Here is a 14,942-nt window from a genome sequence, read left to right on the forward strand (position 1 = left end):
AAAAAAAAAAAGAAAAAAAAAAAAAAAAAAAAAAAAAAAAAAAAAAAAAAAAAAAAAAGCTCCATTCACTCATTCAGACCCCAAAAGGAGACAAAGTGCAATTGGCTGATTCCAGGTGTACTTTTTAAAGAGTTGACACTGATTTTACATTTTATTTGGTGGTAGTTTTGCTAACTAGGATTTTTAAAATATATATATTTTTTAAGAATACAAAATTTTAAAATATTGCTAGACGGAGGCCGGCAAAGACGGTGTCTGTGTCTCAGTGTCAACAGCAATTGCGACAATGGCATCTCAAAGCCGCCTAAAGTGGAGACTTTGGCCTATTTCGTTTCTGCCTAGGCAAAGTTTTACAAGCGTGCTAGACATACTGCTTTTACATATATTTCTAAGTGCATCCCTTTTTGTGAGATATTTTTGAGATTTCTAAAGATGCAACACACTATTCATAGTGTAAGCCCTGGTTTTTCAATTTTGCTGTCGGCTTTCTAGATCTCATTTCCCCACTGATATTTCAGAATAAAGAAACATATACACAATAGGGGAAAAAAAACACACACACACAATAACAACAAAAATAATAAGAGAATAGAGTTAACTACCTTATAGCTATAAGATCGAGTGCCAGCACTTTCAGAATCCGAGTGAATTCTTATGTAATCTATATCTTGTCCCCTGTAAGTTTGCTGCCACAGTTCACGAATAATCTTATTTATCTCTTCCATCTTCATTGTGTGGAATCGCATAAGTGCCCTGAAATGATACCAACCAAAGGAAAAGTTAAAACTAGAGATTTTTTATTTTTATTAAAAAAAAAAAAACAAAATAAAACAAAAAAAACAAAATAGCAATTATAGATGCACATAAAATGGGAAAAATGTAAGGTGCTAGTCTACAGCCAATGGGGATTATATCATTTCAAACATGAATGGTACAAATTTTGGCTAAGTGCAATTGTTAAGTCTTCAAATTGGGGAAGTCTAAATGGCTGAAATTACCCTTAAAAATAATTGTAATGAAGACCTTAAGAGTATTTGAGAAACAGAAAAAAGGGGCTGGAGCTTGACACTCTTTATGAATGTGTTGTGGTTTGTTTTCCTTAAAAAGGAATTTGTATATCTTTCTTGTAGAGATAGAAGAGATCCTTGAGCATGCTAAATAAAATAAGTTCAACTTCACAAACTACTCATATATTATATGCGGGGGTTGTGTGGAGACTTGAGGATCCTAAAAGAATAATCAATGTGTTACCCATTCTAGAGCTTAAGCCGAGGTGGAACCCACATTTAATGAACAAAATATAACCTTAAACAAATTAAATAAGAGGATAGTATTTTTCAAGCAATAGACAGCAAGCTGGACTAAGAAGCTCACTTATCAAGGGCATTGTAGTATCTGTCCAGGTCCTTGTTTGCCATCTCAGTTGTCTGTCAAAGAACATATAAGTTTGTTATACAACTACATAACATATACTAATGAGACAAACAATAAATAAAATTTTAAATACCTCAAATAAAATTTTAAAGATATTTACCTTAAGCAGGATTAGCTGATCAAAATGACGTTTGTCAATGTCCTTGTATTGTGCTTGTTTAAGATCAATCTTATTTTTGGATATATTGCTTTCAAAAACAGAGATAGTACCACGTGATCTATTTAACTGCAAATAAAAGTAATACATTACTGTAAGAGTAAAAGAGCAGGTTTACAAACCACAGCTTTGATATGCGAATAGACAAGGTTATCAAGACTAATATTTATGACATTTTTCTGAAGGAAATAAAGTGTAAAGCAAACACAGCTGAAAGATGGAAAGTAAGCAAAGATGGTATCATTACAGTGGAAAAAACAATCATCAGAAAAAATAGAAGGGGGTGACTGCCCACAACTACGTCCCTGCAACAGCCAAGAACTAGGAGGAATCGAACAGAAACTATATGCCCACAAGTGTTAGCAAATCACAGAAACTCTTACTGTGTGGTACTATGACTTCCCATTTTTCACACTTGTTATGCAATCAAGTTATTGTCTTCTTAACCAATTCTGAATTGCATTTCAGGCCAATAGTCTGTGACTTGTTTGCAAAACCAAGAAAAAGGGGGAAAAAGTAAAATAAAATAAGAAGGCACTGAAGGTTCTATGGAAACCAAGTCAAATATAATCCAAACATGTCCACTTTAATTTCCCAAGTAGATGTAATCAGACAGACTAATTGACTAGCTTGCAAATCACATAGAAAATGACAACCATATGAAGGTCTCCAGAGTCCAGAGTATCTTACCTCTGAAAGAAGCCTCTCTCGTTCTTGTGAAAGCCTTACAATCTCTGCCTCAACACTAGAGAGACGGCCAATTTTCAGCACTTCCTCTTCCAATGATTCAATTTCACGAGTAAGCCGATCGACATCAGCCTTGGTTTTCCTATAATCCAAGTTATCCTCAATGTTGCGCCTCAAATTGTCTTCATTCATCTTTGAATCCTTGCTTTTGGTCAGTTGTTCTGATAACTCCTGCAATCTGGACTCACAGTTTCGGAGCTCAGATTCTGAGCAATTTTGCTTTTCAAGCAGTTCCTTCAATCTATCTCCTTTCTTCAAAGTATAATACCTGCATGGAAAGACAGTCATTTAAACAATGGGAAAGAATCATCTATTTTGTAAACAATAGACATCACATACTCTTTAATTTTAGAAGCCAGCCCCTGCAGTGCCTTCATTTCTTGTCTAAAATTTGAACAAACTTGTAACTGCTTTTCTTGCTCATGTTCAAATTTCTCTTTCAAATCATTGTAGTCACGGAGCAATTTGTCTTTTTCCTTTGATAAAGGTCCAAGAGCCTCTCCGAAATGCTGAAATTTTCATATGCCAGTACATGATCAATTATTTGTCCCAAATATGATACGACTTCCATTATATAATAAAGAACGAAACAATTTTCAGATTAGTGAATATAAGTAAAAGAAGAAATTTCAGTACCTAAAGAAGTTGACAAAAAAAATCAAAAATAAATACTGAACATTCAGTACTCATACATATGCATCTAACATACTCTATTTTAAACTTGTTGAATGAAAACATAAATTCACAAATGAAAATAATACATTATCAAATATCAGTGGAATGTTTATGTATCCTGCAATTCAGTTAGAGATGCTTTCACTTACCATAAATGTGGAGCAAATTGTTGATTTAACATCAAATACCAGACCAATTTGTACTAGCAAGAGTTGCAGGGAAATAAAATCATTTATAATCTCCATCAAGCCTTGGGTTTATGGAGAAAACATAAGGAGAATACCTCAGACAGGCTAGAAGTTGAAGCAAAAGCAGAAGTTTTTCTCAACTAGAAACTGACAGAACACTTTATGAACAATTATAACATAAAAACTAAAATAAAAGGCATAAATATCTTTAAGCAGAAGGTAGAAACTAAATGCATTATGAATGCACCACATGTTCTAGATAATACTACATGTATATTGTATTACCCCTGGCATAGCAGTGAGGCTTATTTATTTAGACAAGTCTTCTGGGTAAAATATTAGATTACTTACTGGATAACAAAAACAAAAGAGCCTTGACCCTAGTCATCATCGAATTTATATTCTAGTCATTTAATCACTATTGCCAAATTTAAGAAGAGAAATGGATTTCCATGAATACTGTTAGCAACTTCACAACTATTGAAAAAATAAATATACAATTGCTACAATTATGGCACATGAAATATATGTTAAATCAGCATCCATATTGGCTGAGGGTACTGTATATACTAATTGGTGAGAAGTAGCCATCAAGAAAGAAGAAATAGCTAGTGCTCACTTTGAGAAATTACAACCATTTGGATTTCGGAAATTGTTTGGGAAATCAGAGGGTTCAAACCCCAAACTCCAGATTTCAGCTTCAATAATTTTCTTTGTGTTTTTTTTTCATCTGTTTGGGTCACCTGACTCACCCCAGTATGCCTTTAACTCTTTGGAGTGTTACAGACTGAAATTTCATAATATGCATTTCTACTGCTCTGCTTTGTTGGGATGATATCTTATCCTATTATCCTGTACACTTCTTCCTACTCAAGAAAAATATACAAATTTTTAAATCAAACAAAGAAGAAATGTCAAGGAGAAATGCAACTTATACTACTTTTACCTTCTCATCAAGCTCAACTTGACTTTTCTCTTCTGTCAACCATTCTAATTCCTTTTGTGCCTTCTCAACATTCTGCAAAGTGGAAGTTGCTTTAAATTTCTCTTCCCTGATGTTACCCAACCTTAGCTGTGCACTTGTGCGATCATTTTCCATGTAAATCTGTTCTTCTCTTAGCTTTTCTACCTCATTATGCAAATTATCCCTGGGACAATTTAAGATTAGAACAGTATAATAAAGATATTGAAAAGAATTCTCATATATTATCTACATTTTCACATGGAAAACAAAGAAATACATAATTTGAATAGCTGACAAGCAAATATATACTTCTTGGTCTCCAATATATTCAGCTCTGATTGGATTTCCTCCATGGATTTCACACCCTGCCCTCGAAAATCAAGCTTGTATTCCAAATCATCAACCTGCTTCTGCAAAACCTGTATTTCATGTAAAAGCCTTTCAGCATTTTCTACAGGTGGAATTAGGACATCCACTGCATCCTTGTCTGCCTTTATCTGAGCCAATACCCCCAACACCTGCCAACAAGGGAGGTACCAGAGTTAATTTTTTTTTTCATTTCTTAATATACTTTATTAACCCAACAAAAAAATAGAGGGTATACAATACAAAAATAATATTAGTCTTTACCATCATAAAGAAGGATTCGTCTTAGGACATCACAGAATAGTATACAATACCAAAATAATATTCAGGTAATCAAGAAGTTCCGTATATGCTACTGAATATCAGAACCACAATTAAAAGGCCCAAAATATCTACAAATAATTCAACGATTGGAACTAGAAAGAGAATCAAATATGGCGCCATGGCGGTAACTATTCAATTGATACCATCTGCAGCTATAGGAAGTACATTAGAAGGAAAAATAAGTCGAGCAAGCCAGAAAGGTAACAGTGGCCAATATTATCAGGGGTTTAGCTAAAGAGAATGATGACACCAAACACATCAGGTTAAGCAAACTCAAATATGGAAATCTGCAAAAGGAAAATTGTGGTTTAGAGCCAAGCTATTTTATTATTTTGCTTTGTCCAATTTCAGCATTTTCATCCAAAGAAAAAACAGAGACCAGATGAAGAATGAAAAGAATGGTGCCAAGGTGAAGCACAGGGTAGTCCACACCCATAGAATCCAGAACCAAATTCCTAGAGGGAAGTGATAAAACAAGCTTTTAGAATCTAGCAAGACTACAGCAGCAGATAAATAAAATTAATAAGTACCCACTGTAGAAGATTACATCATCAAGAGCCTGATTCTTTTGATCCAACTCTTCATTGAGCTCATTAAGGTTTTTCTCCGCAAGAGGAATTGACTCCTTTCCTATTTTAGTATACTCTTCATAAACCATACGAAGCTTGTCTAATTGTTGGAACTGAGAATCAGCATGTGAAGATTCCACAGCCAATACTTTCATATGCTCAGCAGAGCTCGCAGCTTTCACCCGTTGCTGCAATGACAATAAAAATTCAACCCAGCGTTAATCCAATCCAGTTCAAGTAGCTACACAAGTATTACATATTTTACCAAGTAACATGCATCTGAAGATAACACTTCATTGTTAATGATGATACACAAAACAAATTTCAAAAAAAGTAAACCTTTTTAACAAAATCATCTTCCTCTTCAGCAGAGAAGGGACGTTCACAGCAAGGGCAAATATGATGAGCACGAGCAACTCTTTCAAATGGCTCAAACATTTGACGCATACCATCAGCAATGTTATATTTGCTGCATTTCAGTATATAACCAAATAAATGCTTCAGGGTTACGTCCTCAAACAGTTCTCCGTACAAAAAGCCTTTTTTATTTATAAAATAGACTAGGAATGGCAAACCTTTTCTGGACATCCCTTTTCTCTTTGACTGAATCCAAAAGTTTAGAGTAATAGTCAACACTTGCAGACTGTTGGTCAAAAAACTGGAGTTTTGATTCGACAAATCTTTTTCTTGCTGCAATTGAATCAAAGAAGGGAATTGTATGAACATCTAGAAAAAGCAATGGCATTAGAGTGAAGTAAGGAAATACTCCTAACAAGAAAAACATAAAAATGATAAAAATTATCACTTTGCTAACAGAACCAAAGGGGGAATTGTACACAAACCATCAGCTTTGCCATAAGGAGAGGAAATTTTCTAATAAGAGGGAAACTTATCAAATATAGAATTCATACACTTCACCATAGGCACTTACATCATAAATAAAGCCCTCAAAGATCAAGCTTCAAGCTTTCTTATCTCACAACATGTACAGGTTTCAATTAATTTTTTGGCAGGAGTTTCTTAAACAGGTTGGAAAGCAACTGCTAAATGTAAATAATAAGGAAAAATATGTTAAAAACACAAGCTTGTGTATTCATCAGATGATGCAAGCTGTGGAATAATGCTTACATTCCATGTCCTTGTTAAGTTTGTATAAGTTATTATTAACTTCTTCAATTTTCATCTGCAACATATTCACTTCCTTCTCAGCTTCACGAGCTTTTGCACTCAAGTCATCAAACTCTTTGTGAAGAGCCCTGCAGTGATAATTGCAAGGCAAGGCAAAACAAAAGGCAAACATGAATACCTAATCAGAGAACAAGACAAAAATAAATAAATAAATACATGACATATGATGCACTAAACGTCACTAGAAGGTCCTAACTTCTCTGTCATTTGCAAAAAATTGAAGCATTATTTGAGACAATACTTTTGAACTGCCAGGAAATATACCATTTAACCAGTTGCATAGAAATTGAGACAATGCAAGAGCAAACAAAAGTGCCAGTAAATCAGTGGACTGCCTACAGAAACCCAAACAACCAGGAAATGGAACTAATAGGAGTTTTTATTTGTAAGAAGCCATTGGTTTCAAGCTACAGAGCACCTAGAACTAATAGTGTTCCTTAAGAGTGAATTTCAGACTCCCAAATAAATCCAGCTTCAAATGTTTCAAGCATGTCCAAGAACTTCAACAGGCTGGCAGATGTAAGAGAATCAAATAAGAAAATACAGAATTCTCCCATAACCAAAGGAAAGGAAATATATAAAGGGTCAAGAAACCAAATTCCCTTTAAACTACAGAGACAAATCATTTGCCACTTTAAAATGAACAATTCAGAGAAAGTTAAGAACTGCAAAACATACACTATCAGGTAAAGGCATCAACAGAGGAGATAGAGGGATTAACTGACCTCTGGGCCTGTGTAACTTCTTTCTTCAAATCCTTGTCAGGAGGAAGCCTTCCTTTCATCACCCCTTTAATTTTATCCTTGAATTCATCAACTCTGTAGTGTTAAGGGAATGATTATCAGATCCCATATAGAGAGAGTATAAACTGTTGTGGAATAAGAACAGTGAAAAAATAAGAATGTATTCAATATAAAGTCACTTGCATCTTCTTGTGTTTCTTTTTCTGGGTTTCCAGCTCTGACTTCTTAAGGGAGAGTTTAACTCTGTCTTCAGAATCAGCAGCCAATAGGTCTCTTTCATGATTAAGAGCTTTGATTTTTTGAACTAAGCTATATATCTCACTCTGCTTTTGCTGAATAGTTTGCCCAAATTCTCGTTCTTCTATTTGTTGGTTCTTTCTCTCACATTCAGCTTGCTGCAAAGCCAAAGAGAAAATGTAAGGTCTGCAGCTGTAGTAGTGCTACAGTTGAAAGGCTTGAGTAGAAACAACAAACCATTCTCCGTTCCCTCTCGTCCAGGTGAACCAAATTGACATTAGATATTTCAAGTTCAAGCTCATCAAGCTCATTCTTCTTTTGTTCAATGCGCTTCAAAATACTGCTCTGCATTGGACAATGGACACAACCATCATTATCTAAAACTCAAAGAGTAGCATCAACGGATACAACAAGCATTGGCTGCATTGCATATTTTATGAGCAAACCTTGATCTCTGCTTTAGCCTGTATGCTGGCACCCATATCTTTCCAACGGCTATTTGCATTCTCGTACTGACGCCATGCCGTTGTAGTTATCGCCAGGTTTGATTTCTGAAGAACATTCATGCAAGCAATGTAAATTACATCATCTTGGATTTATGACAGAGCACAAAGAAATCACATCATGAGTGACTAGGAGAGGCATTGAAAAGATGAAATTTTTTATAACATTATATGTAAGAGCAAGTAAAGAAGTAGAGAGCACAAAACACCTAAAACAAACTCAGGTTTTTACACTCAGCCCACATACTTACCACTTATTGCAATTTCCCCCGAGTATAGGCATCAGCCAGCAATAACAATGAACTCATGCTAGAAGATACAGTTATAGTCCAAAGGAAAAGAGAGAGAGATAGCGAAAGCAGAACATTATTAAGGGTTAAGACCACTAAGCCAAGTAAAAAATATGCCCAATTAGGAATAGGAAAAGGAAAAGAGAGAGAGATAGTGAAAGCATAAAGAAGAAAAGACTCTGAATAGAGGGAGGCATAGTATGAAAAATTGTATCTACTATGCGCACCATATCAAACTTCTTGCTTTAAACAATAAAGTCTTAAAGACCCAAATAGAGGGTGATTTTGTATATCTAATTTTTCTAATATATATTCTTAAATTCCTAATTTTATGGTCTTCTATAATAAGCATATTGTCAATAATAATATTAAATATTAAATAATAAACATGTATCCCTCACTAACTTAAACCTTATATAGTTGAGGTGGAACACATTATCCAGTTTGGTAAAAAAGCAATTAAAAGTTCTAGGTTCAAATTTCACATGCTACCCCACATCAAAATGTTTCCACGTGTTTAGCCCATAAAAAAGTATTCAACCAACACGAGGATAAGATTTTAATTGAAGTGGAACACATCATTTTATACATATGATAATGTTTATCATTTCTTGAGTACTAATAAAAATTTTGGGAGTTTTATGTATGTGGTTTTTCATTTGCAGTGAGCATTTCTGCAAATTATGATATTAATCAAGATTAGTATACTAAAAACAGGAATAGGCATTACTTTGATATGAAATAGGTATACAGCTTCTTTCAGGGTTTATCAACACCTTTGTATGATACAAGTACACTATTCTATACTTATCACCCAAAAAGAGAGAGAGACAGCTATTGGAAATGAGAGTTTGTAGATGGCACAGAGCAGTTTTCACTTCTCTTCAAATCTTATCTACTCTAAAGCTTGATTCGTTGAGACTTTTCTTCTCATTATACCCATTACGTGCATAACATTTATTCGTTGTATGAATCTGCTAGATGAAGTAGCCAGTGGGACCAAACCAACAATACTCATAACATTGAAGTGCAACCAGTCGGACCAAAAACACAGGTTTCTTAAACCATGAGGTGGCTTCATCTTCAAGCTGGAGAAAATCAGAAGAAGAAAAAAAAACACCTGGCCAGCTTGCTTTCCTTATTTATGCTCCTAATAAAAAGGACAATAAAAAAGGAGAGAGAGAGAGAGAAAATTCCAGTCCTTTCAAGTTAGCCAGTGTTATTCTTCTACCTTAGGAAATAAAACTGTACTATGTTAGTAAGATAATATTTTAGCAAAATATGTCAAAAAGACATTGAGATTCAATAATATAGCTTTGAGCCATGTACTGGTTTCAAGTCTGAACAGTCTACACCAAGCATTTGTCAATTTAAGAAATGATACTGTACACCAAATTGCAGCAAGATTCCCCCATGTATTATGTATATGTGTGTGTGTGTGTCTGTACTTGAAAGTTGAAACAATAAACATAGAAATCACCTTTTTATCCTCCAAATCCTTTTCATAGCCCATGAGCCTTGATGATATTCGATTCATGAGGTCCTCAGCAACTTCATCACTGAATGGAGTATTTGAAACAGGACCTAAATTAAATCTTTCAAAAAGCTCCTTAATAGTTGCATCTCTCTGACTCTTGTTGGACATGTGAGCCTATGCACCAAAAGAAAACAACCAAAAAAAGAGGAAATTACTTCAAAAAGGAATTTTAAAAAACGTTATTAATATCAACTTGTGCATTACAGTCAAAGAAATTACTTCAGCTTCAGTTTGAAGTTTGCTAATATCCCGGATACAGTCTTTAATTTCCTCCTGAAGGTGAAATCTCTTCGTTATTGTGTCATCCTTTTCTCTCTCCAATTTGCTAATTTTTGATTCCAAACGAGCTAGCCTTTCATCAAACTTGGTTTTCCATTCCAGCAGTTCTTCATCAGTATCTAGAAGCAGAGAGAGAGCACTATCAGAAAACACATTCTTTTTAGAGAAGTGAATAAAAGGAAGCACATTTTAAAGGGACCTATGAAAATTGACAAACGGCCTCAAAAAATCAAGGTTACAGCTGCATGCATATAAGTGTGCCCTGATTTTTGCATTAAACTGTGCCCTACTTTCTCTTAACTATACCCCATGCAATAAAGGAAGAGGGCACAAGCTAGATTTTTTATTTTTTATTTTTAAGTAAAGATCTTAGTAGTAGAAAATGTAAAATACAGGAGAACAGTATGACTAAGTAAAGAGGCACTCCAATCTCAGTTAAGGATCCCATTGCTTAGACACAAAAAAAGAACAAAGAAAAATCACTCTGTCCCATAAACATTAGCATCACATAAATGCAAAAATAGCATGTTGTCCTTTTTGAAAAGTTTCACTTTGCTCCTCATTTGAGGATGTGCTTGCTTATGAAAGGAGACCTGAACTTCTGAAAAAAAAATATAGGGAATCTAACTGTACACCACAAACCTTCATTCTCTGTAGCTAGAGCAGCATATTTTCTCTCCTGCTCTTTGAACAAAGTGCTTCTTTCTACAGTTTTGGCAGCTATCAGATCCTGTAATTTCCTTAGGTCCTTTAAAGTTCCTTCAACATGGTGGATCTTACTATCTAAGTTCTGGATCTCTCCTTCAAGCTCTTGCATTTGATTTTTCACTTTCTCTGTTTTCTCCTGATCTTGAGCAATACTTTCTCTTAACTATAACAAAAACAAGCCAAATTTGATTAGCTTTTATCAAGTGCCTTCAACTAGAATGAATCAACATTTTTGAAATATAACTCAAACTCTTGGTTCCACATGCTTAAAGAATGTCCTTAATAAGCTACATCAGAGAGGAGAAAAGGATTAACTCAATTTTTCATCTGCAATCTGGAAAATTCAAGACAAAGAAGTACTAAGAAACCTTGTATGCAGCATCTTTCAGTGTTTGAAGATTCTCCAATTTCAGTTTATATGACTTTATCTCTTGGGCTTGATCCTTGTGAAGTTTTTTAATAACTTCCAGAGCCTTTGTATATCTGAAAAGTAACCACAGAAGAACTTATAACATATTTTATATATATATATATATATATATATATATATAAATCCTACACCTATAGCATTATAGGACACAGAACTAAATGGAATAAAATAAGGACCGCCATTTAGTTTCTAAAGAACCCTTAGGATTTAGGAATGTCTTCCCCTATTGTTAACTTTATCATTTAAGTATTTAACTGCTTCAAAATTTTATGTTCATCAAACTTTTCTTCAAAATTTTCAAAGTTACCCTCAAAAGAATTAGAAAGGAAAATCAACCTAGTTGGCAACAAAATAAAATATTAAAAAACATTTTTTAATGTCTCAGATCTAATTTATGGGAATTTTATTCCTTCCTGTTGAATGAAAAGGAGAAGCAAGTAGATCACTAGATTGTATTGAGAAAAGCTTCATTATAAAATGGAGTATTTGCGCTTATATATACAGATGAAAGTGGAGGTCCCAGTAATTTGAAAAACTATATGAAAGGTCTCCAAAATCTTGATTAGAAAGGTGCTTGTAATTATCAAAACTTTAAAACACTGAAGCAACAGGGAACATTACAAAAAGTATTCTCCAAAAAATTAAGTCAAAACCAATCATGGGCCATGGATACAGCTCAAAAAGCATTGTTCAAGAATACAAAAAATGTCTCTGTTACAACAGAAGTATTGTAGTGAGAATCTTAATTTAAAGTTAGTTATTGCTTAGGGTGTGGCCCATCATAGGGGCTCCATTTAATTTCATGTAGATGTTATTAATAAGCCGTTTTATCAAATTAAAGTACAAACATTCTATAACAGAAAGAGTGTGATGATACAAATTGAGATAAAGAAATGGTTTCTCCAATGAAAAAATTCAGTGAGCTACTAGCATCTCATTATTGGGAACATCATGTACCTAGTAGCAGAGAAGATGTCATCAAACTTCTTTTTCAGCGTAGAAGGATCTTGCAGTGGCCAATTCGCCTCATCTTGGTGTACAAAAATCACATTTTCAAGAATAGCCTTCGACACACCCATAAGAGCAGGTATTTCACGGTCCATGTCTGCACACCTATAGCTTAAGCAGACTTTCTGCAATTAAAAGCAGAAGAGAGTCTAGGAATCAAACCTTCAAATTTTGTAGAAATGTATTGAAAACTGAAGTTACAATTATTCAGTCAAGCAGAAACCTTAAAACAAGAGGCCCAGAGAAATTGTTAATGTCAGGGAAAATAAACAAGTTGCAACACCAGACATGAAAATAACAGAGGAAAAACACAAGCACGCATCAACTTCACTAAACCTATTAATAATGTGATTGACCAATCTGTCAAGCCACTGAAATGCAAGTTACAGTAGAAAGCTGCAATTCTCCATGCACCATGCCATCGTGTTTTGAGAGCTCAAGTACATATTAAGCAGTTTCTATGCTACTTTATGCTAACTTCTTGTGGATGAATGACTTGTATCCAATTTCAAATGCGTTCGGCAAACATCTTAGACGCTTCTGATATTTCCAATTCATTTTTTCTGCTTATATTTCCTGTTGATATTTTTTAGGAAACCAAATAATGCTTTTCATATCAATTGTAGATTTAGCACCACAGTAAATTTAAGATTCCATCTCATAAGTGGATTTTAAAAGTGAAACTACTCTGATATTAATGAGTGAGAGAGATAGAGAGAGATCGAAGGGCATTTAAGTCATGCAATTCCGGCATTTTACAGTTCCAGAGCATTCCAAATTGTATGAACTGAATAACTTGTTAAAAGCTATGGAATTCATCCATCAACTGTATAAAAAATAAACAAATAAATAAATGGCAATTCAGCATCAGCAGCGCCATTGTGAAATTTTTCTTCTCAAGTATGTCAGCTGGAATTATTTCTGATAGAAATACTGAACCATCAAAATTGTAGGACAACAACTTAGAAAAAATACAGACTGGCAAAGGAGCAGCAATACCTCTCCAGTATGAGGATTGATTGTCTGCAGCACACTCTCAATGGCTTTATACTCCATCTTTGTTGCCTTTTGAGTTAGCTGAAATGACCTAATGCATACCACATCCTTTGCTGCTGCAGTCTTAAACCGCAACTTAATCTGCCCTTTTGTCTCCGTCTCCCCTGCCACCTTCATTGACCCAGAATTCATTTTAGTCAAATTTTGAAAATATTAGAAATATATTCAAAAACGAACAAGATCAAAGAGAAAAGACCTTGGGATCATGGACAAAACTATGACCGGAACGAGCATTAGGAGGCAATTCTCCAGTGCAGGCCACCTTCAAGCATTCAATGATTGTCTGCCTCAGAAAGAACATACAGATTATTAATCAATAATTTATGAACAACAGTGTATCAACATATGTACACTGGCCAAACACTTAAATTTGTAATAATCATCGCCTTCATTTAACTGAAGACTCCTGCAACTACCCCTGTCCAGTATACGACATGCTGGTGTTATAGCCACACTACTAACGGCTATCATTTCAATTAAATTGTATACCCGCGTAATTATATGCAGCAGTTACCAGTATATAGTATAGAGTATAGACTATAGACTATAGAGTGCATCTAAATACAGAAATACAGATATCGCAGGAGAGAGTGAAGAAGGTTACAGTTTTTCCGGCACCGTTGGGGCCGACGATGAGGGTTAAGGGTTTGAAGAATGTAATGACGTTTTTGTTCTCCGGGTCAAAGCTCCGGATTCCCTTTATCAGCATCTTGTCGACCGTGCTCATCTTCGTTTCTTCCTTTTTCCCTCTTCTAGTATTTGATTCTGAAGCTAAAGCAGCATTGCTGCTCAGGGCTTGGTGCAATGAGATGAATGGAAGTGTAGAAGATCAAGGTTGAGAATTTTTATTGTACACTGCGACTCTGGGAGGGAAGTGTTAGTGTAAGCGCCAGCATATGTTTATTTGCAATTGTTAATTTGTTATAGGAGGTTTTTTTCCCCGAATATGCCCTTTTTTAATAAAACAACAAAAGAAATGTAATTCATTCATAATTAAACAAAAATTTTGAACAAATGACATGTACGGGACTCTCCTATGTGAGAAATCATGAGATCAAGTCTCATTAGAATTGAATTGACTCACAAATACTATAATGTAATAGGGTGTATCCAAAAAAAAAATTTTTTAAAATGTTGAACAAAATACTAAAAGGAGTTGTCGAGTGAATTTATCATAATTTTTGTATCTAAATGTCACATCACATATAGTCAAACTTGTAACATTATAATTATTAAGTCAATAATATGACCAACTTGACTGAAGTTGTCTTGTATCTTTTATTTTCATTTTTTACAATATGACAGTTTTGATAATTTTGGTTTTTCAACTCTAATGGTTTAAAATTGCAAATTACATATTGTGCTTGTTTATTTCAATAAACTGTTATTTGATTTAATTTTATTTTTTTTTTACTTTTCAATTTTCATTCGTTGTGTTATATTGTCTGTGTTCGGTTTATACAACTTACTCTGGTAGTTTCTAACACTCATTTTTTCAATTTTATTTTTGAAAATTAACGTTATCAAAGCAATACAAGT

At 34.2% G+C, this 14,942-nt stretch overlaps 1 protein-coding gene across 1 annotated transcript in view; it reads right to left on the reverse strand.

The window, feature by feature from the left end:
• The window catches only part of LOC116023040 (DNA repair protein RAD50), a 16,277-nt gene extending 2,009 nt beyond the window's left edge, over nt 1-14,268 (reverse strand). The window contains exons 1-23 of the mRNA XM_031263990.1: nt 14,008-14,268; nt 13,600-13,686; nt 13,347-13,514; nt 12,297-12,472; nt 11,278-11,392; nt 10,844-11,072; nt 10,142-10,320; nt 9,866-10,036; nt 8,039-8,143; nt 7,830-7,937; nt 7,539-7,750; nt 7,338-7,430; nt 6,553-6,680; nt 6,000-6,114; nt 5,764-5,893; nt 5,403-5,612; nt 4,475-4,683; nt 4,148-4,349; nt 2,678-2,847; nt 2,282-2,606; nt 1,535-1,660; nt 1,375-1,427; nt 603-753 (exon numbers count right to left, since the gene is read on the reverse strand). Coding sequence (XP_031119850.1) covers nt 603-753; nt 1,375-1,427; nt 1,535-1,660; nt 2,282-2,606; nt 2,678-2,847; nt 4,148-4,349; nt 4,475-4,683; nt 5,403-5,612; nt 5,764-5,893; nt 6,000-6,114; nt 6,553-6,680; nt 7,338-7,430; nt 7,539-7,750; nt 7,830-7,937; nt 8,039-8,143; nt 9,866-10,036; nt 10,142-10,320; nt 10,844-11,072; nt 11,278-11,392; nt 12,297-12,472; nt 13,347-13,514; nt 13,600-13,686; nt 14,008-14,130 — 3,585 coding nt within the window. The 5' untranslated portion in view covers nt 14,131-14,268. The remainder of the gene's footprint in view (nt 1-602; nt 754-1,374; nt 1,428-1,534; nt 1,661-2,281; nt 2,607-2,677; nt 2,848-4,147; nt 4,350-4,474; nt 4,684-5,402; nt 5,613-5,763; nt 5,894-5,999; nt 6,115-6,552; nt 6,681-7,337; nt 7,431-7,538; nt 7,751-7,829; nt 7,938-8,038; nt 8,144-9,865; nt 10,037-10,141; nt 10,321-10,843; nt 11,073-11,277; nt 11,393-12,296; nt 12,473-13,346; nt 13,515-13,599; nt 13,687-14,007) is intronic.
• Nucleotides 14,269-14,942: the final 674 nt, after the last annotated feature.

Source organism: Ipomoea triloba, chromosome 1 (assembly GCF_003576645.1).
Source record: "Ipomoea triloba cultivar NCNSP0323 chromosome 1, ASM357664v1".
Classification (NCBI taxonomy): Eukaryota; Viridiplantae; Streptophyta; class Magnoliopsida; order Solanales; family Convolvulaceae; genus Ipomoea; species Ipomoea triloba.